Source organism: Manis pentadactyla, chromosome 12 (genome assembly GCF_030020395.1).
Source record: "Manis pentadactyla isolate mManPen7 chromosome 12, mManPen7.hap1, whole genome shotgun sequence".
Lineage (NCBI taxonomy): Eukaryota > Metazoa > Chordata > Mammalia > Pholidota > Manidae > Manis > Manis pentadactyla.
In genome coordinates, this window is record NC_080030.1 from 78,583,200 (window position 1) to 78,610,450 (window position 27,251).

The 27,251-nt window shown below is 39.1% G+C and overlaps 1 protein-coding gene across 3 annotated transcripts in view; it reads left to right on the forward strand.

Moving 5' to 3' along the window:
* The first annotated feature begins 13,250 nt into the window (after window positions 1–13,250).
* The window catches only part of LAMA4 (laminin subunit alpha 4), a 193,888-nt gene continuing 179,887 nt past the window's right edge, over window positions 13,251–27,251 (forward strand). For all 3 annotated transcript variants that reach the window (XM_036893544.2, XM_036893545.2, XM_036893547.2), the window contains exon 1: window positions 13,251–13,835. In XM_036893544.2, coding sequence (XP_036749439.2) covers window positions 13,629–13,835 — 207 coding nt within the window. In that variant the 5' untranslated portion in view covers window positions 13,251–13,628. The remainder of the gene's footprint in view (window positions 13,836–27,251) is intronic.

A 27,251-nucleotide genomic window follows, 5' to 3' on the forward strand; every position in this document is an offset into this window, starting at 1 on the left:
CAGTGAAACCAAGAAAACCAGTTAGGCACCCTAGGCATTTGTGAAAACCTATCCATGATATGGTGGATATTGTCCAACTGAACTTGAACAGTCTGAGAGAAATCAGACAAACTAAAACAACCCATTCCTGGGGACTGTTCACATGCCATATGTTCTTTTAACAGTAAATAGTTTGTAGTTGTAAGACTTTGGAGCGCTACAATTTGCACTTCTCCAAATTCTTGGTTGAGTTCCAACAGTATAGATCCAGTCCAATTTTGTTGTTTTACTGTATGCACAGGCCAGCTTAGATATCTCCTTCCTCATTCCCATGGCAAGTCCAGGAACTGGTGGGATGATTGCATCTACAGCTGTAGCAGTGCGTGGATCTTTGTTGGGGTTTTTTGATGATCATCTTCTGGCATGAGTCTTCCAGAGAGTGCAGATGTTGGAAGTTCTTTTTCATATCGTATCTTAGTTCATTTTCGGGGTAGCCCAATTAGGCTTTGATCCTCTGTATAAACACAAACAGACCCTTTGCCTACACTTTTATATGCCCTTTATACCCTTGTGTAGAACTCGTTGGAGGTTACCACACAGGAACTGCCCTTTTTTTTTTTTTTTTGCTATCACTAATCTACACTTACATGACGAATATTATGTTTACTAGGCTCTCCCCTATACCAGGTCTCCCCTATAAACCCCTTTACAGTCACTGTCCATCAGCATAGCAAAATGTTGTAGAATCACTACTTGCCTTCTCTGTGTTGTACAGCCCTCCCTTTTCTCCTACCCCCCCATGCATGTTAATCTTAATACCCCCCTACTTCTCCCCCCCTTATCCCTCCCTACCCACCCATCCTCCCCAGTCCCTTTCCCTTTGGTACCTGTTAGTCCATTCTTGAGTTCTGTGATTCTGCTGCTGTTTTGTTCCTTCAGTTTTTCCTTTGTTCTTATATTCCACAGATAAGTGAAATCATTTGGTATTTCTCTTTCTCCGCTTGGCTTGTTTCACTGAGCATAATACCCTCCAGCTCCATCCATGTTGCTGCAAATGATTGGATTTGCCCTTATCTTATGGCTGAGTAGTATTCCATTGTGTATATGTACCACATCTTCTTTATCCATTCATCTATTGATGGACATTTAGGTTGCTTCCAATTCTTGGCTATTGTAAATAGTGCTGCAATAAACATAGGGGTGCATCTGTCTTTCTCAAACTTGATTGCTGCGTTCTTAGGGTAAATTCCTAGGAGTGGAATTCCTGGGTCAAATGGTAAGTCTGTTTTGAGTGCAATGCATTCATTTTAGGAGACTTCAACACACCACTCACTCTAAAGGACAGATCAACCGGACATAAAATAAATGAGGAGACAGAGGCACTGAACAACACATTAGAACAGATGGGCCTAACAGGCAACTACAGAACACTCCAACCAAAAGCAGCAGGATACACATTCTTCTCAAGTGCACATGGAACGTTTTCATAGTAGATCACATACTAGGCTACAAAACAAGCCTCAAAATTCAAAAGGACTTAAATTCTACCAACCAGCTTCTCAGACCAGAAAGCCTGAAACTAGAAACAAATTATGCAAAAAAGCCAATATGCCCAGAAATACATGGAGCTTAACAACATGCTCCTAAATAATCAATGGATCAATGACCAAATAAAAATAGAGATCAAGCAATATATGGAGACAAATGAAAGAAACAACTCAACAAACCAAAACCTGTAGAATACAGCAAAAGCAGATCTAAAAGGAAAGTATATGGCAATATAGGCTTACCTCAACAAAGAGAAACAATCCCAAATGAACAGTCTAAACTCAAAATTAATGAAATTAGAAAGAAGAACAAATGAGACCCAAAGTCAGTAGAAGGAGGGACATAATAAAGATCAGAGCAGAAATAAATAAAAATAAGAAGAATGAAACAATAAAAGAATCAAACAAACCAATAGCTGGTTCTTTGAGAAAATAAACAAAATAGATAAACCCCTAGCCAGACTTTTTAAGAAAAAAGAGAGTGCACACACAAAAAACAGAATCAGAAATGAGAAAGGAAAAATCACTATGTACACCATGGAAATACAAAGAATTATGAGAGAATACTATGAAAAATTATATGCTAACAAATTGGGTAAGCTATAAGAAATGGACAACTTTCTAGAAAAATACAACCTTCCAAGGCTGACTCAGGAAGAAACAGAAAATCTGAACAGACCAATTGCCAGCAATGGAATTGAATTGGTAATACAAAAAAATGCATAAGAACAAAACCCCTGAACCAGATGGCTTCACCACTGAATTTTATCAAACATATAGAGAAGACATAATACCCATCCTCCTTAAATTTTCCATAAAGTAGAAGAGGAAGGAATACTTCCAAACTCATTCTATGAAGCCAGCATCACTTTAATACCAAAATCAGGCAAAGACATCACAAAAAAAGAAAATTACAGACCAATATACCTGATGAACCAAGATGCAAAATAAAAAATCATCAAAATATTAGCAAACTGAATTCAAAAATACATCAAAAAGATCATCCATCATGATCAAGTGGGATTTATACCAGGAGTGCAAGGAAGATATAATATTCAAAAATCTATCAACATCATCCACCACATCAACAAAAAGAAGGACAAAGAATCACATGATTGTCTCAAGAGATGCTGAAAAAGCATTTGACAGAATTCAACATCCATTCATGATAAAAACTCTCAAGAAAATGAGTATAGAGGGCAAGTACCTCAACACAATAAAGGTCATATGTCACAAACCCACCATCAACATCATACTTAACAATGAAAAGCTGAAAGCTTTTCCTCTAAGATGGGTAACAAGGCACAGATGTCCACTTTTCCACTTTTATTCAACATAGTTCTAGAGGTCCTAGCCATGGCAATCACACAACACAAAGAAATAAAAGACATCCAGATAGGTAAGGAAGATGTTAAACTGACACTGTTTGCAGATGACATGATGTTGTACATAAAAAACCCCAAAGAATCCATATTAGTTATAGAACTAATAACTGAATTCAGCAAAGTTTCAGAATACAAAATTAATACACAGAAATCTGTAGAATTCCTGTATACTAACAATAAGTTAGCAAAAAGAGAAATCAGGAAAACAATTCCCTTAAAATTGCATCAAAAAGCATAAAATACCTAGGAATAAACCTAACCAAGGAAGTGAAAGACCTATACCCTGAAAACTACAAGACAGACAGACACTCATGAGAGAAATTAAAGAAGATACCAATAAATGGAAATATATCTCATGCTCATGGATAGGAAGAATTACTATTGTCAGAATGGTCATCCTGCCTAAAGCAATTGGCAGATTCAATGCAATCCCTAGCAAAATGTCAACAGCATTCTTCAACAAACTAGAACAAATATTTCTAAAATTCATATGGAACCATAAAAAACCCTAAATAGTCAAAGCAATCCTGAGAACGAAGAACAAAGCTGGCAGAATTACACTCCCTAGCTACAAAGCCACAATAATCAAAACAATTTGGTACTGGCACAAGAACAGACCCATAGATCAATGGAACAGAATAGAGAGCCCAGATATAAACCCATGCATATATGGTCAATTAATATATGATAAAGGAGCCATGGATATTCAATAGGGAAATGTGGCCTCTTCAACAACTGGTGTTGGCAAAACTGAACACCTACATGTAAGAGAATGAACTGAATTATTGTCTAACTCCATACACAAAAGTAAACTCAAAATGGATCAAAGACCTGAATGTAAGTCATGAAACTATAAAACTCATAGAAGAAAACATAGACAAAAATCTCTTGAATATGAACATGAGCAACTTTTTCCTGAACACATCTCCTTGGGCAAGGGAAACAAAAGTAAAAATGAACAAATGGAACTACATCAAGGTAAAAAGCTTCCGTACAGCAAAGGACACCATCAGCAGAACAAAAAGGGATCCTACACTATGGGATAATATATTCATAAATGACTTATCCAATAAGGGTTAACATCCAAAATATACAAAGAGCTCACACACCTCAACATCCAAAAAACAAATAACCCAATTAAAAAATATGGATGGAAGACATGAAAAGACACTTCTTCAAAGAAGAAATTCAGATGACCAACAGGCACATGAAAAGATGCTCCACATCGCTAAGTATCAGGGAAATACAAATTAAAACCATAATGAGATACCACCTCACACCAGTTAGGATGGCCAACATCCAAAAAACAAGAAACAGCAAATGCTGGTGAGGATGTGGAGAAAGGTGAACCCTCTTACACTGCTGGTGGGAATGTAAAGTTCCACCATTGTGGAAAGCAATGTGGAAGTCCCTCAAAAAACTAAAAACAGAAATACCATTTGGCCCAGGAATTCCACTCCTAGGAATTTACCTAAAGAAAACAAGATCCCTGATTCAAAAGACATATGCACCCCTAAGTTTACCACTCATTTACAACATCCAAGATATGGAAGCAACCTAAGTATCCATCAGTAGCTGAATGGATAAAGGAGAGGTGGGACATATACATAATGGAATATTATTTAGCCATAAAACAAATCCTACCATTTGCAACAACATGGATGGAGCTAGAGGGTATTATGCTCTGTGAAATAAGCCAGGTGGAGAAAGAAATGATTTCACTCATTTTTGGAATATAACAACAAAGCAAAACTGAAGGAACCAAACAGTAGCAGACTCAACAGACTCCAAGAAGGGACTAGTGGTTACCAAGGGGAAGAAGTTAGGGAGGGTGGGGAGATAGGGAGGGAGTGGGAGATTAAGGGGCATTATAATTAGCACACACAATATAGGTAGGTCACAGGGAAGACAGTACAGCATGGAGAAGACAAGTAATGACTCTGTAGCATCTTACTATGCTGATGGACAGTGATTGCAGTGGGTTGTGGGGGTGGGACTTAATAATATGGATGAATGTTGAAACCACACTGTTGCTCATGTGAAACCTTCATAAGATTGTATATTAATGATACCTTAATTAAAAAATTAGAACTGATCAATAAGGAGGTGAAAGAAAATGGGTAAGAATGACCTAAAAGCTAAAGTAAGAGAAGAGAATATATTAAAAGAAAAAAGGAGTTCTAAAAATTACTTGCTGCATTGATTACTATAGATAACAGAATTCTATTAAGTTTATAGTTACCAACCTATCCCTCTGTTTTCTAGTTTCTACCAGAACACATTAGTCATATAGTAACAAATGATATTAATATCAGTAGTAATAATAAGAACAGCTAAAGTTTATTGAGTCACAATGTGCTGGGTATTATTTTGGGCAATTTATATGCATTATCTTATTTTACCCTCACAAAATCGCTTTGAACAGATTAACTTTCTGTTTGTTCAGATGTGGCAGCTGATGCTTTGATAATGAAATAACTTTCCAAGATCACACAGTTGGTAGGTAGGAAAATTGAGGAACACAGACAGATTAGCTGAATCTATAGACTGGGTTTTTCACAACTATATCTAACTTCTCTTTTAGTAACTGTGTACAGACTGAAAAACTAATGGAAAATCAATATATTCCATACATCAGTTTTGCTTTCCTGATGATCTCTTCCAAAATACTAACATTCCTACTCTGCAAACCATCTCCTTTTATTTCTCACTGATATATTCATCATAGTCTCTTTCAACAATCACATTTCTTAAATTTACATTGTTCTTGTATCAGAATAATTTTGGTTCTCAGTAATGGAAAATCTAACTCAAACTGGCCATAGAAGGTATTTCTTGGCCCATGAAATTGGAAAGTTCAGAGGTCAGTTTGATTCCACAGATAAACAACATCTTCCAGGACCCATTTTCTTCCTCTAAATCAGCCAATCTGCTCCTGCCCTTGCCTGAGAATGCATGTGTTTTTACATTCCTATACCTTAGTCTGTGTTGTTCCATTTGTCTGAAAGTCCCTTCTTCTTGTCCTTATCCCACCCATCTTTCCATGCCTCGTCCCTACACCTGTGTGAAGATCCACTTCAAATCTATAATGCCAACTCTTCTCTTCAAAATCAAAAGAATCCCCTCCTGCTTAAATCCTCAAGATATACCAATTTGTGCCCACCTTGAGGACCTACTAACTTTAATTATAGGTACTGCTATTACCTACATGCTCTAAACCTCCCTTTCTAGACTATAAGGTTGTCCCATAGTATCATCCATAGTATTATCCACAATGCCTTCCACATAGTAGATCCCAGTAAAAAGACAATTTGTACATTATGCATTATGTACTATGAATACATAATGTTTTAAAGACAAGTATTTTTTTTAAGGAAGGCATATAGTGTAAGGATCTGATCTAATAGTCATCTCAAAAAGAAAAAAAAAAAACTTGTCCCAAACTAAACCCTTCATCATCTCCATTCCCCTAAACTATTCTTCCCATTTTCCTTTCAATTTTATTAGTATTACCAAATCAATCATTCAAGTCTGCTCAGGCCAGAAACACAAATATCAGCTATGAGTCCTTTCTTACTCTCATTTCTCATACCCAGCAAATCTCATTTGTTCTACATTCAAAATAAATACAGAAACTGATGACTTCTCACATCTAATACTAGCATTGTAGACCAAGCTGCCATCACATCTCACCTGTACTATTTCAGAAGTCTCTAAAGGGTCTCCCTGCTTCTCCTTTGTCTCTTTTCCCACAGTCTGTTCCCCACATGGAAGATAAAACAAGTCAGATCATGTCACGTCTATGCACAGAACCCTCCAAATACCTTCCATCTCACTCAGGGCCAAAACCACTGTTTTAATAATTATTTCAAAGGTCTTACATAATCCACCCCACACAGTCCCTTAGCTTTCTGACTTCATCTCCAACTATTATTGACCTTAACCACATAATTCCAGCCTCTTCCTCAGAAAGGCGAGCACCCTTCCACCCCTGCAGCCTGCATGGCCGATCCCCCTTACTCTGCTTTATTTTTATTTTTTCCCACAGCACTTACATTTGATATATCATTCCATGCCTAATGTGTTCCTCGTGCTTGAGTGTTTATTCTCTCTCTCCTACTCTTGTCTCAGTTAGAATGTAAACTTCATTAATGCAGAAATTTTTCTCTGATTTCTTCTTTGTATTTCTAGAGCCTAGAAAAGTGCTGATTGCAAAATAGACATTCAAAAATACTTATTGAATGAATGGATGATGAATAGATCTTATTTAAAGCGTTAAATATCCAGGGGCTGCAGGCTACCGAAAGGAAATGGTGGACAGCAACACTTCAAAGTCTTTCTTCTAAAGGTCTGAATCTGTATATTTGAGATCTTATAATCTCAAATGCCTATGGTATCTGTTTTTTTTGTTTTTTCGGGGGGTTTTTTGGTCCATTACATTTTTTTTTCTGTATATGACTGTCTTTTGAATCCACATCTCTCCTCTGGAGTATTTTTTAAATAAATTTTTACAACAAAAAAAACACATCAGTTTCTCACTTGTTAGAGGAGCAATGACTGCACTTTGATTCTAAACTGTAAAGCATTGTTCAAATTTCAGGCATTATTATAATTATGCTCTTCCTAGTTCTGAAATTTTTTTCCAGAACCACTTGATTCCCAAAGTGAACATGTCCAGCATGCATTTTCTAGAGAATAAAGCAAGGGATGCCGAGCCAGATTACAGAGCTTCTGAATTAGAATCTTACAGATTAATTTCTGCAGTTGCTCACACAGAGAAGGTTAGAACATATTTTAACCTTCCACTCAGTTTATCAACCCACATGGTGACAAGCAATCATTTCTTCATCCTTTTCTTAAGGAATCTTCTCTATCTTTTGTGGTGCTAGGAGTAGAGTGTGTGCAGAGACACAAAAAGCCACTTTCTCAGATGTCCTCTTTTGAAAGCTGCTCAGTCCTCTTTAACTGTATCATTGCATTATCAAGTCCCAGAAGATCCTATTTTTTATTGATCTTCTCTCTGAGCTAAAGGACATTGACACATCTGTTCTTGCTTGATTATCTTGCCCCTAGACATCAATCACCTCCCTTCAGCCTGATGAAGTAATTATCCAAGTAGACCTAAAAGATGGCCACAGCCGCTGTGTTTGATAATTCCTGGTGTACCATTCTCTCTCTTCTATTTGCTTTACCTGTTTCTCCATCAAGCCAGCCACTTGGATCAGGATGATGTCCTTTTGCTGTTATCATTTCCAAATGCTTTCTGAGCCTTCCTCTTCACAGTAGGCCCCTTCCCATGGGGCTTACAGAGTCAGAAGGAGAGAAAAAGACTTCCCAGCCTCCTACAGGTCTCCCCTCACTGCCCTCTGGTCCAGGCCCCAACCACACCAGACCATCTTCCCAAAATGTGAATCTGAACACTGAGCTAATTCACAGTGACATATTGGAGTTCCATGGACATGGAGGAAAAGTTTTAAAATATTGTATGCATTTTAATTCACTTTTATAAGAAAACATAGATGGAATGTATAAAATGGAATATATAAAATATAAAAATAGATGGAATATATTAATACAGATGTAACAAAAGTCTGGAGGTATTTACCATAAACATTTTCAATGTTGTAAGTCATGCCCCAGAGTGGTACAATTCCTGGTAACTGTTGTTGCCTCTTTTTTTGATATCTGTAATTTCCAATTTTATTTTAATTATATATCTGGTACATTTTAAATTATTTAAGTGTGAATATGATCATGTCATTCCTAGGCCTGAATTTCTTCATTTAAAAAAAAGCAACGATTTTATGATGAGATTGTCCAGAGAAGCAAGCATGCTATGCCTGCCATGAGGTCTCTAACTGATAATCAAGTTGCAGAATGGAAAGGTGGAAGATGGTGTCTTTTTCTGACACTCCTCTCTTCACAGGCCACACTTCCCTATGAGGGGCTCTGCTGGGAGAGCAGGCCATCTGAGGAGGAGATGCAGTAAGTGTGTGAAGAAAGGACTGCCTTCTAAGTCGGTCTTTCTGAGCAACATTGTGTCTACAGACAACAACAGCACAGTGCACGCTGTACAAACAGTTAAGAGGGTAGATCTCATGTTAAGTGTGAAATTAAGAAGCTTTTTTATTTAAAAGAAGTCATTTTTCCTCCCATTAGTTTTGTCAGGCTTTCGTTCAGGACACAAAATGACTGTGAATAGCTCCCCAGTACACAGACTTGCAGGTGGGGAGGCTGTCTCTGTTGCGTACTGGCCTGGATCTGAGGGCAGAGAGACCTGTAGGAGGCTGGAAAGCCCTTTCTTGAGGCTTTGTCACAGACCCTGAAAGTAACGGCTGTGTGCTGTGAACTGGATATTCAAAGACCTTGGAAATCACATGACTTTCTCACCCATCCTGTGGCATGGGTTCCCTGATGCATTTTCCCCTCTGTATATGAGGATGCCCTGGAGTGCCATGCTTCCTCTCCTGCCATTGGTTATGATTCAGCACACTTGCCCCTTCTTCTGGAGCCTTCTCTGACTGCCTCTAGCCAAATCCCAGAAAAGGGTATGTTTGATATCTCTTCTTAGCAGTTTGTCTGGACTTGTCCTCTGAATATCTGTTAATCCCTTGGCATTCCTTAGAGTATCTTCTTGTGGTATGTCCCCCCAGACACTGAACACCTTGAGAGTAAGATCATGTTTTTTCCATTCTACCTTAACCAGCATCTACTTTGCTATACTGATATGTTCAATAAATGCTGATTAAATAAATGAATTAAGAATTGATTAATAAATAAATTAATTATATGATGGGTGGATGGATTGGAAAGGATGCCGGCAGCACATTCTAGAAGCATATGAGGCTATGACAAGTGTCATAGTCAAGAGAAGCATAGATAGCACATACTACCCACTTTTTGAACAAAAGCCTGAGAAAATTAATGGGAAAAAGAGCAACTTTTAGAAGGATGTCTTCTCCTAACACAATTGTGGCTTCTCTTCAGATAGCCTGCACTCTCAGCAGAGTCATTCACAGAGAAGCACAGGCTGAGAGGAGAGGAATGTCAGCAGAAAAGAAGCACCATCGTCCATGTTCCCATCGTGCCAGTTGATTATCAATTGGAGACCTCGTGGCTGAGGATAGCATGCTTGCTTCTCTGAGCAATCTCATCATAAAATCATTGTCACTAGTACACAGTCCTCACAACAATCCTCTGTCTAGTTATGTCTAAGATTAGCACCTAAAAATCCAAAATAGCATCTGACATAACTTTCTATTTACAGAGGGCACACGGGATGCATTAACAACACCCTCACTAGGTCCTTGGACATTGTACACAGGCCCACCAACCAAGTGCTGAAGGGAATGGGCAACCCAGATATTTATCTGCTGATAACTGCGCCAGGGGACTGAGAAGGGAATTTCAGAACCTTCTTTGATAAAGCCTCAAAACCACCAGATCTGCTGCTGTCAGCACTAAAACTAACTAGGTCTAGTTGGAAAAGGGTTAGTCTGGGAGCTGGAAAGGGTGGAGTTGCCATTGTGCATTAACTGGCTTAGTGTCCTTAACATTTAACCTCTTAGACTCTCCACAGGTTGGGACTTTCTTCTGTGCATTGGGATGATGGAGCCTCACTCCTTCAACCACGGGGCAGTGGGAGTCCCAAAAGAGGTAAAAGACCTGAAAGTATTTGGTGAATGCTCAATCTCAGGAGAGGGAGAGAGGGAGGGTTGTGGTAAGAAAGCAGTCACACTGGAGACACTCCCCAGTTGTAGTTTCAGCAAGAATAAAATCCTCCTTCACTTTGGTGGTCTGGGGTGGTCCTTTGGTGGGGAAATGATCCCATTTGTCTTATGCCTTCTAATTCACTTTAAAGTAGTTTGCCATGCTTCCTCCTTGCCTGCCTGCCCTGTTACTCTATGATCCATGACTGCCCCATTCATGGTTAATACAGGGAAGACCCAAGTAGCAGCTAGAAATGTAAATGGTTATTCTCAAAAAATGGGAGTTACCCAAACCACAGGATAAATAAGCAAGGTTATTTCTTGTCTTTAAAAATATTCTGTTCTTTTTTAAGACTTTAAATTATAATATAGTTAAATAGAATATATTGAGCACTGACTACATGCCAGCCCATGTTAATTTATTAAATTATTTCATTTATTATTCATAGAAATTCATTATTCAGAAGGATTAAGTTATGTGTCAAGCTTCCAGAACTTCTGTAAACAGACCTATAATTTGAACCCATTTTATTTCATACAAAACCCATGCTCCTGTGTATTATGCTGTTTTGCATCCAAAATAATAATAGTATCTGCAAAAAAAAAAAGAGGAGGAAGAGTTGGAAGCATATATTTAATCAAAAATAAAAATCCCATAGATCTTCAACAAATACACTCCTATCCTCACTGCTCAGGCTTCTCACTGAACTTGAACCCCTCTGCGGGGCAGGGATAAGAGGCAGTCGGTCAAATAAGAAGTGTGTGATTGATTGACAGTTAATGAAGAGCATGTTATAATTCTTCAGAAAACAAATGTGAATGGTTTTTGTGCACTAAAGGGCTCTATGTCTGAAATCAGAATATGAGATGTCCATTTATTATCATTACTGTCATTGTTGTTATGACTTAATGTTTTTCTAAAGGGAGAATAGGACAGGATGATTCAACGTTGTCTTTTCCTCTTTAGAGTCTGGCCACTTGTTTCCCAGCATTAGTCCCTTGAAGAACCAACCAAATCAACATATTTTTAGCTCTTTTACTTAATTTAGTGGGTTAACCAGTTTATGTGAAAGAAGATGACTATAATTTAGTTTAATGGTTCATTGCAATATAATTTTTATATCTTAAAATGGAAACACTATAAATACCTGAGGATATATTAAAACTTCTTGCTGCTGCCAGCTTTGGCACTTTCATATCATATCATTTTATTACTTAAACTGAATGACCTTACCATCAAACGTACCTGGTTCTAGTAGTACTTTTACCACTTTCCAATTATCAAATGTACACAATAATACCTACTTCAAGGGATTATATAGTGAAGATGAAATTGAATGAGATAGTTTATACAAATTTCTTGGTGAGGTATTCAAAAATTGGGAATGCCATCTCTTGTACCCTGAACACATGGCTTTTGTTTCATGAGTTTCAGTGTGGTGTAGATGTGAAAGATAGTTTTGAAATCAGCAAGACCAGGGTTCAAACCTCAGTTCAACTTTCTACCAGCTGTTTGACCTTAGGCAAATATTCTATTCTCTAAGAACTTCCTTTTCTCTTTTGTGAAAAGGAAATAAGTCCTATTTTCCAGGACTGCTGTGAGGCCTACAAATAACAAAGTATCTGACATACAGTAGGTTCAAAATAAATGACTGTTTTGTTTTTCCTTAGATAAAATGACTCTTCATCCTATAAAATAGAGTTAATGATTAGGCTTCATGAAAATGCTTCATTGCATGCTTGTGGGTGACTTCAAACATCCAGAAACTTATTTGGGTGTCCTTTTATGGTTGTCTCAGTTGTTTTTAAGTCATGTTTGGGTCTTGTGAGGATGTTTAAATCTCCATTACAAAACCAGTGTAAGCAACAGTACTTATTAACTGTAGTGGCCCCTGGCCATTCCAGTAGGGTACCCTGACATAATTGTAGCCCAACTTTGCTCCAAAGCCTTAGAAAGGTTACATGACTCAGACAGATGGAGAAGGCATACGATTACAGGCCAAGAGGAAGAAGTTGGGCTGTGGGCAGTGTATTTGACAGACTCACACACTGCAAGCCTTGTTCTGAGTCCTTACAAAGCACCTCTTTAAGATGAAAACAAGATGTTCTTTGTAAATAAAAGTTCATGCATTTGAGTAATGAAATCATTTTCCAGTTCTGCAGTGAAAGATATTCTTCTCCCAAGCTCTCTGTACGAGGACTATCCAGAGGAAGAGGGGTGGCCGGTCAGTCTCCAAGAAGATATAGTGCAAAAGGTGCAGCAGCCCAACTCTAGAAAAGGAGAAACTTTGCCCAAGAAAGTGGGTGCCCTACCCCTCTGCCTGAGACCATCTCCTTCTGGCTCCCACCCGTTTTTCCATTCTCTTTCCTGCAAACTAGTAGGGGCTACATAAAAGGTCTACATAAATATAGATAAGCCATCCGGCACCTTGACTAAGTAAATACGAGATGTGAGGAAGCAGTCACAAAGGCTGAGTATTCATCTGGGGCCCTTGGAAGGACTCCAAACCAACAAGGGGAGGGGAGGCTGAAAAAAGGCGGGACCTCGGTGTTTGGGAGGCCAGCTTGGACTGGGAGGGCCTGGAAGTGGAGGTAAAAAGGGAGTGTTGAGAATGGGCGTGGGAGGGAAGGAAGGAAAGCAGCCCTCAGTCCCCACCCGCCCCAGCAGGAGGGGCTGCGCTGGTCTGCGGGGAGGCCCTAACCCCGCCTGCCTTTGGATGCTCAGCTCTAAGCTGCATCCGTCTGCACGTCCTTCGCCAGAGCCTTTGGGGAGCGAGAGAGGGAACGTGAGAGAAGCAAAGAGGAAAGAAGGGAGACTGAGAGGCTCGATCACTTACTCTTCCTTTTTTATTACGTGGTGCTGGTTGGGTGGCCTTGAGTTCCCACATCTGGACACTGCAGACGCAGAGCAGGTTTAAAAAAAGCGAGGCACTGCCGCACCCGGTGGGGACCGACGGGGACCGACAGGGGCCGAGAGTTGCGGAGGCCCCGAAAAAGAGCCCTGGTGAATGTCAGAGAGGATGGTATTGAGTTTAGCCTGGCGCTCAGTCCTGCCTCTGTGGCTGCTCTGCGGAGCTGCCTGCGCTCGCGCGGCGTCCGGGGACGACAACGCTTTTCCTTTTGACATTGAAGGGAGCTCAGCAGTCGGCCGCCAAGATCCGCCTGAGAGGAGCGAGCCCCGCGTGGCCCCCAGAGGGCTGCCGCCTGCTGCCAAGGTACACTGTCCCTGCTTTTGTCACCCTGCTGGGGTAGCTACGCCCCGCGGGCTGGGTGTGCAACACGCGTATCCTTCTCTCTTCCCTCCTCTTTCCCTCCCCCATCTTCCTTGAGAGTTTACCCTGAACCATGTCAGTTCAGGAACTTGCAATAAAGAGTTTTACTTTGTAAGTTGGATTTGGACGTTATGATTTGAGAGTTGAGGCTTTGGAACATGTCACTATTCAAACGGACAAAAGTGCAGTGTCCTGGTACTCTAAGTGGGTCTGCCAGTGTCTCATCTATGATTTTCTGCTGCTTATAAGTTCTAGTAGTCATTTTGTCAAGCCACGACATTTAATGCATGTATCCTGTCACTGCTTTTCTGCTCCACTGTGATGTTAGGATAGTGGGAACAACACACAAAACCAATCCTTTTGTCGCAAATTACATAGAAGGTCCTCTAGGACAGGGAAGAGTGAGGGGGTGGGTGACAATGATAGGCACTATAGCAGCTGTTAGGAAACTGCAGAACAGATACCTTAAATAGACACAAGCAATTGTGTTCCAGAAACAAGTTACCATGAAAGTCAGGCTCCATCCCCAAAGTAAAAATGACCAGGATAGGCTGCTGCTGCTATGTTTGTTCAAAGAGCTGTTGTTTGAATACCTTACAATAGCTTTTATGCTGAAAGCACAACCAAAGTGTACAAATTGTGCAAAGGAGGGTGAATCCAGAGTAAGTGACTTAGGAGCGTCCTGAGCTGAGATGGACACATAGCACATCCAGTGCATGAGAGAAGCTAAGTAGGAGGAAAATGAAGTCACCTAAGTTCATGGGAAAGGAAGGAGCAATTGACCTAACAGCAAACACACACACGCGCACACACACACACACACACACACACACTCATTCACACATACACCCTGTATTGCAACAAATGAACCAAAGCAGGTGTGTGGATTGACACCATTTCTAACAGCACTGAAGTCTGGATTATTGCTATTAATTCTACTCTTTGTTAGTAACTGTGGTTATTAAAACTGTGGTTATTAATTATTACTGTTAAAATAATCTGCATGAAGATGGAGTAAACCCTACCCATGCCCAAAATAAGAGGAATGGTGGGTAAAGCCAGAGCATACCAACCTCCCATTGTAGTGCAAAATGTAACTCCCATTTACATTTTGAGAAAGAGGGGGCATGGCTTCCAGTCAACTTCAGATGCAGACTGGGGAGAAGCCAGAACAGAAGAGACTCCACACAATGGGAAGGATAACTTCTCTACACACTTAGAATTAACTCCCCCAGGAAGCATTATCTCCACCTGTTGCTTTGAGCATGGAAAGTCCCTGAATGAAATGTTTGACTTAAGGGTAGTGTTGTCAGAAAAAATATAAGATATCCAATTAAATTTGAATTTCATATAACAAATAAATGTTGGTTATGTCTTAAATCCTGCATGGAATATATTTTTACTAAAAAAATTGCTCACTGCTTTTTTGAAATTCATATTGTGTAGGAATCCTATATTTTTATCTGCGAATTCTTAAGAAACAGGTAACCATAACTTTTTGTAACTCTCATCCCACAAGAAGTAAGAAATAATTATTTGATTTCTGGGTAAGTTTAAATTTATTATTGAGACCCTGAGCAATTTCTTATATACTCATATACTCGGTGAAATAACAGGAAGGCTGCCCCGAGCATGTTTTAGATTGCAGGCTTTGCAACATTACACTCCCAAGTTTAAATTTCAACTTATCTGCTCCTTACCTTGGGCAAGTTATAGATGTCAAATTTGTGGATAAACTGAGACTTAGAGAAGTTTTTGATGTCTGCCTCATACTTCATACAGTTATTGTGATGAAATTAAATAAAATAAATAGAGTGTGTAACACAGTGACTGACATAGTATAGATGCATTATAAATCCTAAGTGGTATTATTATTATAAAATGTGTAGATGATTAGATTAAAGATGCTTATTTGGGAATATTTCTTAAAACTTTGTTCTTATGGTACTATTTTACTTAATAGTTCTATATTTATCTTTGTTTACATATTTCCGACCAGAAAGAATGTACCATGGTGAGTTAAATTTGTAATTCTGTCAGAGACTAATAGGTTCAGAATGCTAGTTGAGGCTTTTGGTTTAGGGAAACAGAAAGAAGCTATTAGTCATTCCAGGAGGGTCAAAGTATATGATGTAGACAGTGTGGGATTGGGGTAATTATGTTCCCACTACATAGTTTCACATAATGACTCCAGTTAGCCTGTGGTCCCACGGCAATCCCAAAGCCCCATTCAGGTTTCCCATGCTCTTTAGAGCCAGCAAGGAGACCTTACACCAAATACATTCTGGAGATTTAATAACATGGTACAACCACTCTACTGAATTGGTTCAGGAGATTGTATTTACATCTATGGAGAAAAAGAGACTATAGACATGTGATAACATTATTCGTGGGAGGTTCAAGATGTAGATGAGATATTCTAAATATATATTCATTTTATTTGAATTGGATTTATGTGAATGGTTATTTCTCAATTCTCCTTCAAAGGAAAGGAAGAAAAATACTAAGGCAAGCATGGAGCAGTGGAAGGCACTTGGCTGACAGCCTTCCTGAGACTCTCCCAAGCTCCTCAGCAGGGCTTGTGTCCTCTCCAGCCCTGGCTCTTCCACCCTCAAACAAACTCCAGTACACTGTGAGATTCAGTGTGAGTTTGGGGAGCAAATACATTAAATATGCACTGAATAGAAGAATAGAAAACATTCATCAAGAAGGAAGGCCCCTTCTCTCCTTCTAAAACCAGTCCAAGTCTCCCTAGGATGCAAAAAATCTTGAAAAGAGGAGTACCTGTGGATTACTGTGCTAGCTGGTAGGATTTTTTTCTACTTTTTGCTTTTTTTATAAGCAATCTACTGTGTCCATTACTGCTGAGTTTTTTTTATGAAAGCAATGATTCTCCGTGAGTGGGACAGGCAAAGGGGAGACTAGGTAGTTTCAAAAGGCATATTCAGTATTCTAATATTTCTCATTTAAGAAAAGAAAGTCATTATTTCATCATCCACACAAATGCAAGTAAAACTAGACAAAAGTCTTCTTGACCAGTATGGATATGCAGAAGAACTGGAGTGGGTGCAGGGATGGGATGAGAATAGTCCCTAGGGAGAGTATCAGTGTCCTCAGGAGGAGTGATGTTCTTGGCTGTCAAAAAGACGTAGGAGTTAAACAAGCTTGAGAACACTAGGTCAGAGGCTGACACTTCGTGGCTGAGAAGAAGCCGTGAAAGGAAAGTGGGTGGACCCTGCCGGACAGGCAAAATGGGAGGAGGTGCTGTTACTGCCTTTCTGGATAATCAAGAAAATAAGGGAATTGATAATATTGAGCAAACATCCCTGAGAGGGGAAACAGGAATTCCTCTCCTGGACTTTACTGGGTCCTGCTGTTGTTAGCTTCCTTCCAAGAGAATCAGTGCCCTATGACCCACATGTGCAAATGTACCCTACGCTGGACAAACTGACTTGCTTAAAAAATAGGACTACAAACAAGACTCATTCTGAGAGACTTTTCCTTTGGACTCTTCATCGCTGATACATGATCCCATGTTCCAGTAGGTAATTTCATGACCTCCCACCAGAGGACTGCAGAATATTTATTAAAGACAGTTAAGATCTCTTTCCTATCTGCTTTGCTTTTTGTTATGTCAGTCCCTGACTTTGAAAAAGGTCCTGTAGAATCACATTAAGGCCCCCAGCTACTGGCCTGCTATTCTGTAGTGTGACTAACTCCCTACATGCAGTATAGGGAGTTATTTAATTAAAGTGATATTTAATTCACTTAATATCACCCAATGAGAAGTTTGGAGCCATGCTATGTACAGAGCAATACAGCAGGCTCAAGGAGAGACAGGAAGAAGATAAAGTCACATCCCCACCCTCAAGGAGTGAGCAATCTAAGAAATAAAAATATGTACATTACCACTCTATAAAGTAGAATGAATTAACATTCTGAAAGAGTGGCTGAAAACTAAGTTCCATGGGTATAATGTGGAAAAAGTCCTACTCCTGAGCTAGACCAGTAGGTCACAATCAACTCCTTGCCAAACACCAAAGAAGGTCCCTGGTAAACATTATTTTAAAAGGACTGGAATATAATATTGGTAGTAGTAATAAAAATAGCATGGATTGTGCTAATATCATGTGCCAGACACTTTCCGTTAGTCATTTCCTTTAACCCTCATGGTAACTCAATTGGGCTGGTGTAGTTATTATCTCATTTGCAAACATGGAAACTGAGACACAGAGCATTTGCCCAGGCACCCTACCTGGTAAGTGGCACAACTAGGAAGGAGTTTGTGAAAGTAGTTAAATGCACAGGAAGATCTAGCAAAAAGTGGTTAGGTAAATAGAACCAACTGTAGGCATAATTTTAGTCAAAGTTTTGGGATTTTTCTTAAAATGAAAATGTATAAAATTCTATTCAAATTCAATTTATGCAGTGCTTACTAGATAAATAGTATAAGTTGCATAATTGGGATTAGTAAAAAATTGAGATAACCTCTGTTCCCTCTACAGTCTAATAACTACTTTTTAAACTATTCATAAAGAAAACAATTAACACTTACTGACTTCTGCTATGTCCCATGAGCCTACATGTATTGCCTTATTTAATACTCAATAGTAAAAGTTATACCTATTTTACAGATAAGCAAATTGATGTTTGGAGATTGAAAATACCTTGCCCAAGGTTTCCAAAACCCATTCTCTTTTCCCAGCATATCACTGGGTCTTCCTGATAGATTTCTTTCATTTTTTTTTAACTATAGAGTTTTTACATGTCCTATTTTCCTTTTATAAGCATATTCTACTATGTTCCCTCTATATGATGCTATGGTCTACATTTGAAGCTCCTGATTTAGATTAATAGGTAGAGAATTCAAAACAGCATCACCTAGAGAAACACATGACCTATCTTAGAGAATTTATTACAAAATTGTTGGAAAATAAAGCATTCCTTTTGCTACAGTTCTAGAGTTTTCTGATTTAACCAGAAGAAGGTTTTCCTTATTGTGGTAAAATATTGTCTTGCCAATGGGTTTCAGCCCCAGGCAAGTTCACTATGGATTCAGTGAGAGCAAGGAATGACAATCCAACATTTTTGGGGTAAAAGGGTTTATTATCTGGCTTGCTCTCCAGGCAATAGGTTGAGCACTAGAATTATGTCTGCATCCAACAGTCTGCACATCTATAATCCTTTTTCATCTTTGCATCCCCCCAGAGCACTGGGCAGAGCACTTTATGTAGTGACTCAGTCAATAATAGCTCATTGCCTAAGGTGTGGAAGCAGTGGCCTAGCAGCAGGCCTGTTACATCAAGTAGTTTATGTTCAGGTGAGGATCCTGGCCATAGGCACTTCATTTTCCCCACACCCCATTACCTTCTTCCCTCAGGCCCTGGCAACCACCGTTTCACTTTTCTGTTTCTATAACCTTGACTACTCTAGGAACCTCATGTAAGTGGAATCTACAACATTTGTCATTTTGTGCCTGGCTCATTTCACTTAGTATAATGTCTTCACGGTTCCAAATTTCATTCCTTTATAAGGCTGAATAATATACTATTGTATGTTACATTTTGCCTATCCACTTATCTGTTAATTGACATTTGGATTGTTTCCACCTCTTGGCTATTGTGAATAGTGCTGCTCTGAACATTGGTGTCCCCATGTCCATTTAAATCCCTGCTTTCAGTTCTTCTGTATATATATCTCAAAGTGGAATTTCTGGTCATATGATACAGAGAAAATTTTAAAACTCAGATTCTTATAGAGGTCAAACAAACAAACAATTATTGGGCAGTGAAAGGAATTCATGCTGTGAGTGGTAGGGATTCCAAGCAATAGGAAAGGAGGGGAGGCCTCTTCTAGAGGAGCAGGCACCTCTCAGCATTGCCAGATTTTCTATTTTTTCAAGAGAAGACAGAGTCTGGACTTTTAAGTGAAATTGCTGACTGAGCTTTTTTAGTGCACTGTTGGAAGTACATTTGATGGCAGGATTCAGCCTAAAAGCTGTTTATTTTCAGTCTCTGCTTTACATTTGAAATTCACCTTTCATCAAAAGCACAGTGTAGGCATCTAGTCAGTCAGATGTGCTGAGTCCAGCCCCATGACTTTTTAGCTGTTTGACTTTGGGTGAATTGGTTCATCTTTCAGAAGCTCAGTTTGTTTGACTGTAGAATGAATAGAAATGTATTTACCTTGAAATATTGTTGTGAAATTTCAGTGAATAATATATATAAACTGTTGAACTCAAAGTCTGCCCCTTCTGTGTCTCCCTACTATTCCTCCTTTCTTCCACTATCTCTTTCATCTACCTAAAAGTTAGGGTTTGTATTATCGGTCTCTTTTTATCTAAATTTTTACTTACTCTATAAAAGATACTTTTAAGCTTTTCTTACAAATTTGCTGATTGTTGGAGAAGATAATTAAAGAAGGAGACTGTAGTTCAGCTTTTATATCATTGTATCCAAATGGTTCTTTAAATAGTCTTACCTCATCAATAGGATGATCTGAATAGTTAAGAAAATGAATGAATTTTTCTAAATCCCAAACAAGCCAAATAAAAGGCCCAACACCTTTGATATGACAAAACTATAACCTTTTTTCCACAATAAATTCTCAAATCTGACTTGTCATAATTTTTTGAAATATGTGATTCCAAAAACACTCCTCTCCTTGCTCAAAGTAACCATGTAAATATAATGATGACCAGATGTAATTTTGAGACAGTTGATAATTAGATACCATTAAAATCAGGTACATGCTTTGACTTTAAAAACTTATCATTTCCAGACAATTACTTATTTGTTTTCTAAAACAAGTAAATCTGCTACTTCGTTGAGATATAGTGACCACATAGAAGAATATTTAAATCTACTCCAGTATTTGCCAAAAAATAGCATTCTTTTATCAACTGTTTTTCTTTTTTTCTCCTGGTGTGGTAGTTAAATTCTGGGAAATGGTTTACTAAAGGGAAGTTTAACCACAGATGTTTGTAATTCCAACTTAAGTTTCCCATCAAAGTCTTAATGAAATTCAGCTGCCAGAAGTTGGGCTCTGAATCTGAGTCTTTTTATCATGAGAAACTTGGGGAAAATAGCATTCCGAGGCTGAATAGTAGTAGGAAAATGTCCTTATTCAAGCCCAAATCCCCTGCATAAAGAACAAAAATAAATAAATAAATTCTGTTTTTAAAAAAAGGAGAGGGAGTGGGCAAATGTACTTTAGGTAAAATGCAGTATGACCCTGTTTTCACTTCCAGAACTTTCTTAGTTTGTGTGTTGTATTTTGGTGGAAGCTAGAGATCTAGTGTTTACTTAAATGGAGTAGAGCATTTACATTTATGATTCCATGAGAACTGATGAGTTGAAGAACTCCCATAACACTAACAGCTGCATTAGCACAAGTTTCTTACAGACCAGACCAGTAATCCATGTTGCATACCACAGCTAAAAGGACCTTTGAGCAGAGTGCAGACTTCGAGTATTAATATTTATTTTTTGAAATTATGCCTTCCATTAGATGGAGTAGCATGATTACTTTAAGCAAAATTAGGGCATCTACAGATCAGATATCCTCACTAAAACTTCCCTCAGACATGACTGTTACATCCAATACTGTTGTCTATTTACAAAGTGAATTGCCGTACAACATACTGAAGTAAGCAGCTCTTAGGCCAAATGTCAGCCCAAAGGAATACATAACATAGAACATCAGCAGAAAGCAAGAGAAATGTCTAGTGAGCCTCATACCATGGGATGTTAGGGCTGTAGAACCATCTAAAATCACAGCAAGGGCCAGAGTACAAATTTAGTGTTGGTCTCAGGCTTAAAATTGTGCTTGGCCTCTTCCATAGTAGGGTTATTCCATTGTGCCTTTCAGTCTTAGTGTGTACTTCCCCATAATGAACAGTGATTCAATTTGACAAGCTAAGAGGGCCCTAGTGTGTCCTCTCTTCCTGCCACTATCATGAGTTCTGGGAGCAGCAGAAAGGTTCTGTTGTCTGTGATTCTCAGTCCCCAGGTCACAGGTGAGGTGCTAAATGCCTGTTATTTGGAGACTGAACAGAATGCCTGGTGATGAGCCAGTGTTTTCTTTGTGGTGCATGAATAATTGCCTCATTGTGTATTGTTCCCTTGGAATTGTCTGTCATGATCAATGCCAGTGCACACTTGGAAATTCCATTCATAAGAGACAAGCCCTTTATGTCTTGTCTCTTATGTGTGAAGCCTTTATGGCAACAACACATAATTCAGCATCAAGGAGAATTGCTTGAAGGCAGAGCCAGTGGGTGGCTAGTATTAGATGTATAACTCTATTATACCTCACGGTGTAAACTGTAAACTCAAAGAGATCACAGAATGTTAGATCTAGAGGGGGAGTTCTGAGATTCAAACCTCTCATTCTGAAGGTGAGGAAGCCAAGTCTAGAGGCAGGAATGTGCTATTGGGACACAACACTCAAGGGCACAGAGCTCGAGTCAGCAGCAGGGGCACCAGGAACTTCTGACTTCTGGCCTTATGTTACTTTCAGATCATTTCAATAGACTTAATCATCCTTAGTTTTAGAGTTGGGGAAATCATTAAGTGAAAACACACACACATGCATATATACATATACATACATGTATTACACAAATATACACACACACGCTCCCATATTCATACATACACACACAATCATATACATACATATACACATACCCATATACATACGTATATATACATACACATACACACACCCATATACATACATACACACACATATACACTTCCAAATACATACATAAACACACATATTCCCATATATATACATATAAAACCCTCCCATATATATAGATATACACACACATTCCCATATACATACATATGCACACACACATATACATATATACACACATACATAGACATATACACACATACTCCCATATACATATATATGTGTATGTGTATGTATCTATATATGGGAGTTTGTGTGTTTGTGTATATACATATATGTATGTATATGTATCTTTAAGAGAAAAATTGTTTACTTCTAATATACCACTATTCACTTTATTCTTTATTTTCCGTTTATCCTTAAGCTGAATGATCAGTAGAGGAGTCTCACAGAGTTGAGTGGAGTGGGACAATCACTGAGCTGTGAGTCTGGAACTGACTTTCTGGCTCTTGGTCATACCACTGACAACCAGATCAACCTTTCCAGTTAAAGGAACCTGGGCAAGGCCCTTTACCTCCTGGGCCTCAATTTCTATAGCTTAAGAAGAACAAAACAAAACAAAACAAACAAAAAGCAAGGTTGCTTCTAGCCACAAAGTTCTGTGATTGTCTAATAAGTGGATCCAAATTTATAATAGTTGAAGGGAAGCTTGCTTAAGGAAGAAAATCACTCAGAGTCATAGCTGCTGCCCTAGTTCAAACCCCACAATTTAGGAGTCCAAGCCTGAAGGAAACACAGGGTCCTGAACTGGTGGAGAGATGGGGTGTGGGTGCCTTCATAGAGTCCTTTCCACTGCTTGCCCTAGCTCCACCTGTGTGGCCAAGAATAGTTTTCTGAATGGAGCACGGGCCCAGCCATAGACATGAGCCTTTCTGAGGGGATGGCACAGCCAAGGAGGAGGCTTCTCAGACAGCATCAGCTCCAGACACTCAAGTGTATCTGTCCTGTGGATGTCAGTAGTCTCCCATCGCAAGTTTCCTGAGTACTGCCACGTGCCCTATCAAGACCCTCCAGGTTATACACAGAGAAACAGGAAAGATGAAATGGGAGAGGTGAGGGACGTGGAGACCTACTGAGGGGAGGCTCATGTCAGTGCGGCTCATGGCAGCCAAGTGCCATGTGACAAGGGGATCCAAGAAGAGATGTATTTGCACTCAATGCAAAAAGAAGGGAAAGACAGTGACAATTATTGACTTGTTATCAATGTCAACTGACATCACTGAATTTAATATACCAGCAGAGCTGTGAACTGTGTTTTCATGATAAGGTAAAGAGGACACCTAATTTGATAACCTACTCTAGACTGGGCAAAACAACATTTAAAAGAAAATATTTTCAAGGACATTTCTAGAAGTCAGAATTGTCAGTGTGTGGGGACCCTGTGCTGGTGTGTGATTGCCCTGATTGTTGCTGGCTCTGGGAAGAGGGGTCTGAGTCATTGTCATCGAGGCATCTGGAGTTGCTGAAAAGATAACATCACTTCCTGAAATCATGGCCCCAAATAGGTGCTCAGGAAGGAGTTTTTAAGGAAAGACAGGAAATGTTAAGGAAGATATCCTACTTCCACCTACTTCCTAGCACCTGAAGCCTAGAAAAGAACTGCTGGAGACTCTGTGGCCTTGAGGGGAAGCGAGGAGAGACAGGAGGAATTTACTTATGAAATCTGCTTGAAAACAGGGTGTTGTTGCTCAGACTCTTCCAGAAATAGTGAGGTTGTAATATTTCTCTTGCTAACAAGAGAGGCTTTCTAATTCAGGATAACGTGTCTTCAGGGAGTGAGGAGTGTGGTCTGTGTTCTCGACTAGAAAGATAATGTTGAGAGATATGGAAGAGCTAGTTCCCCAAGATGAAAATTGCCCAGACTAATCCTCAAACTGGTACTTTTCTAGAGGGGTTGAGATCTGCAGGAAAGTGCTCGAGTCAGGGTCTGCACATCAGAGGAGGCATCTGCAACCTCCTGGCAGACCCCAGGTCAGCCCAGAGAGGGCCCCTTGCTATTTTATAATAGCAGCTCCAAAGGACAGCTATTCTCGAAGCCATCAAGACAGTTGACTGATTTTGAAGATCCTTTAGCTTTGATTTCTAAGCATTTGATGAGCATTTGCTGTGTCCTACGTGTTTTGGTGAGCACTTCATGTATATTGCTAAGAAAATTCCTCAGAAGATAATGAGGAAGAGATTATTAGTGGTACCATTTTACAGATTAGGAAACAGAGTTGAGTAACTTATCCAAGGTCACAGCTTAGGAAAACTGACTCCAAGTTCTTAATTTTTGTCTGATAATTACCCTCTAACATCTTTGTTTCTAAATCTTGGAGTGCCTTATAATTAGCTCAGCTAACAAAAGTCCCCAGGATCATCCAGGAATGCCAGAGTGGTCTTTGTAGTTGACAAGTCTATAAAGAATATTTAAATTAATGATATATTAATACTCTGACTTTTTTTAAGTTATAAAGTAAACTATCATCTCAGTAACAAACAGATTTTTCTTTAGACATAACAAGAATAAAAACTGACAATTTCTGAATGTATATGTGTTCATGTGTCTCCAGCTGTGCTAAGCATTAGTCATTTCAGTGGAATCCTGAGCTTTCTGTATGGACCTACAACTTAAAAGAACTTAATAGAAGGGTAAGGAAAGAACTTGAAATGTATTAAAAGCAGGACCTCAGGTGAAATGATTAGACAAAGTATGTCAGTCACAGGGAAACTGAGTGAAGTTTTAGAATAGTTTAATCTTTAAAAATTGTTCTCTATAAATGACAATATAAAAAGAATGGGGATTTGGCAACAGAAAGGATTCAAGTCAGACCTACAAGAAACATAGGCTGTTGACTCCTTTCCTAGAAATTTTCAAGCACTATGTAAAACAAGACATCTGAAAAAAGTGAGTCATTCATTCAGCACATAATGATCAAACGCTGCATGCTGAGAGGCACCCTGCAAGGCACACATGGCTCCATCTGGAGCAGATCCAAGTAGTCTCTGCCTCCTGGACCAGGAGAACAGCTGTGGGAGTGGCCTCTTGTGAAGTCCATTGTAATCCTGGAAGAAGGGAATGCAATACAGTGGGGGTCCTCCAAATTTTCACACCCTAGAATCTCTACCTTTTCTCCCACTCCCCTAGCCTCGTGTTTTGAAATAATTTGCTTACTGTATTCATTTGCTAGGGCTGCCATAGAAAGTATCACAGACTGGGTTAAACCACGGAAACTTACTCTCTTACAGTTCTCGAGGCTCAGAGCTTGAGATCAAGGTGCCATGAGGGTAGTTTGTGGTGAGTGCTCTCTTCCTGGCTTGTAGATGGCCAATTCTTACTGAATCTTCACAGGGCCGTTTTTGTGTGCAAATGCAGAGGTGGGGAGAGATCTGTGGTGTCTCTTCCTGTTTTATAAAAACACCTGTTCAGTCAGATTAGGGCCTTACTTTTAAGACCTCACTTAACCTTTATTATCTCCTTATAGGCCCTATATCCAAATGTAGTTACTTTGGGCATTAAATCTTCATCATCTGAATGGGGGCAGAGGGACATAATTGAGTCTGTAATAGCTACCAAATGAAGTATGTTAAGCAATAATTCATTTTTAATGAGGCCAAGTAATTTATAACTGCAAAAAGAGAGCTTCTGATAAAATAAAATACTCAGTGTTATTATTCTATAGTAATTCAGCCAAAAGCAAAAGTAAACACAAAATTCAGCCTTTCAGTTTAATTGTACATTCTATGAGTATGTCACAATTAATTTAATTAGATATTTTTGAAATATGCTATATATTATTATGTCAGGCCCTATATGGCCACCTGAATTCCTTAGGTGTGCAGGGATACTTGATTGATCAGCATTGATATCTTTGTTCTGTTACTTTTAAAAAGGTAACTGCTACCTCAGCAATTGTCAAGTGTGCTGCAAAGACTAATAAAACACTGACAAAGGGATATATGTCAAGTACACCAGTAGTGTAACACAACTACATTGGTATGTTATAAAAATTCTCAGATGGCTTATAAGGAAGGTTCACTCCTAGTAGAAAATTCAAAGGTGATATCATGGGAGAAGTGGAATTTGAGTTAGATCTTTAAAATTTAGGAAAATTCAAGCTGAGGGGACAAGATGAGTAAAGACAAAAGACAGAAGGTTTCCTCTAAAGAGGGATAGAGTCCCAGTTGGTGGAGTTGGAAAACAGGGAGACATTGAAGATTTCCAGCAGAAAAGAAACTCACTGAGAATTTTACCTCATCAGCATTAATCCGGAAACAGGCTATTCAACGAATCGGGCAGTGGAGAGCCTGGAATCAAGGTAACCTCCATCATGCATTGGTAATCATCCAGGAGAGAGTAAGAAAGGCTGGAATTTGGCTGGTGGACATGGTCTGGAAGGGAAAGGACAGATGCTGGAGTCACTGCCGATTCTATCAAGATAGCTTGTCATATGTTTCGAGAGCAAGGACTAGGGTGAAGTCAAGGTGATGTCCATGTATATAGAAACATATTACATCATGGGAAAAAAATCTAACAGACCTTTTAGCATAAGATTTACTGAATCAATGGCTTTCAAGCTGAGGTTTCATGGAAATACCTTGGCTATTACTTGGGGTAAAAGGCTGAGCAGCAGGAAGTTGGGGCTCCGCTTCCTTCAACCACAGCATCTTCTT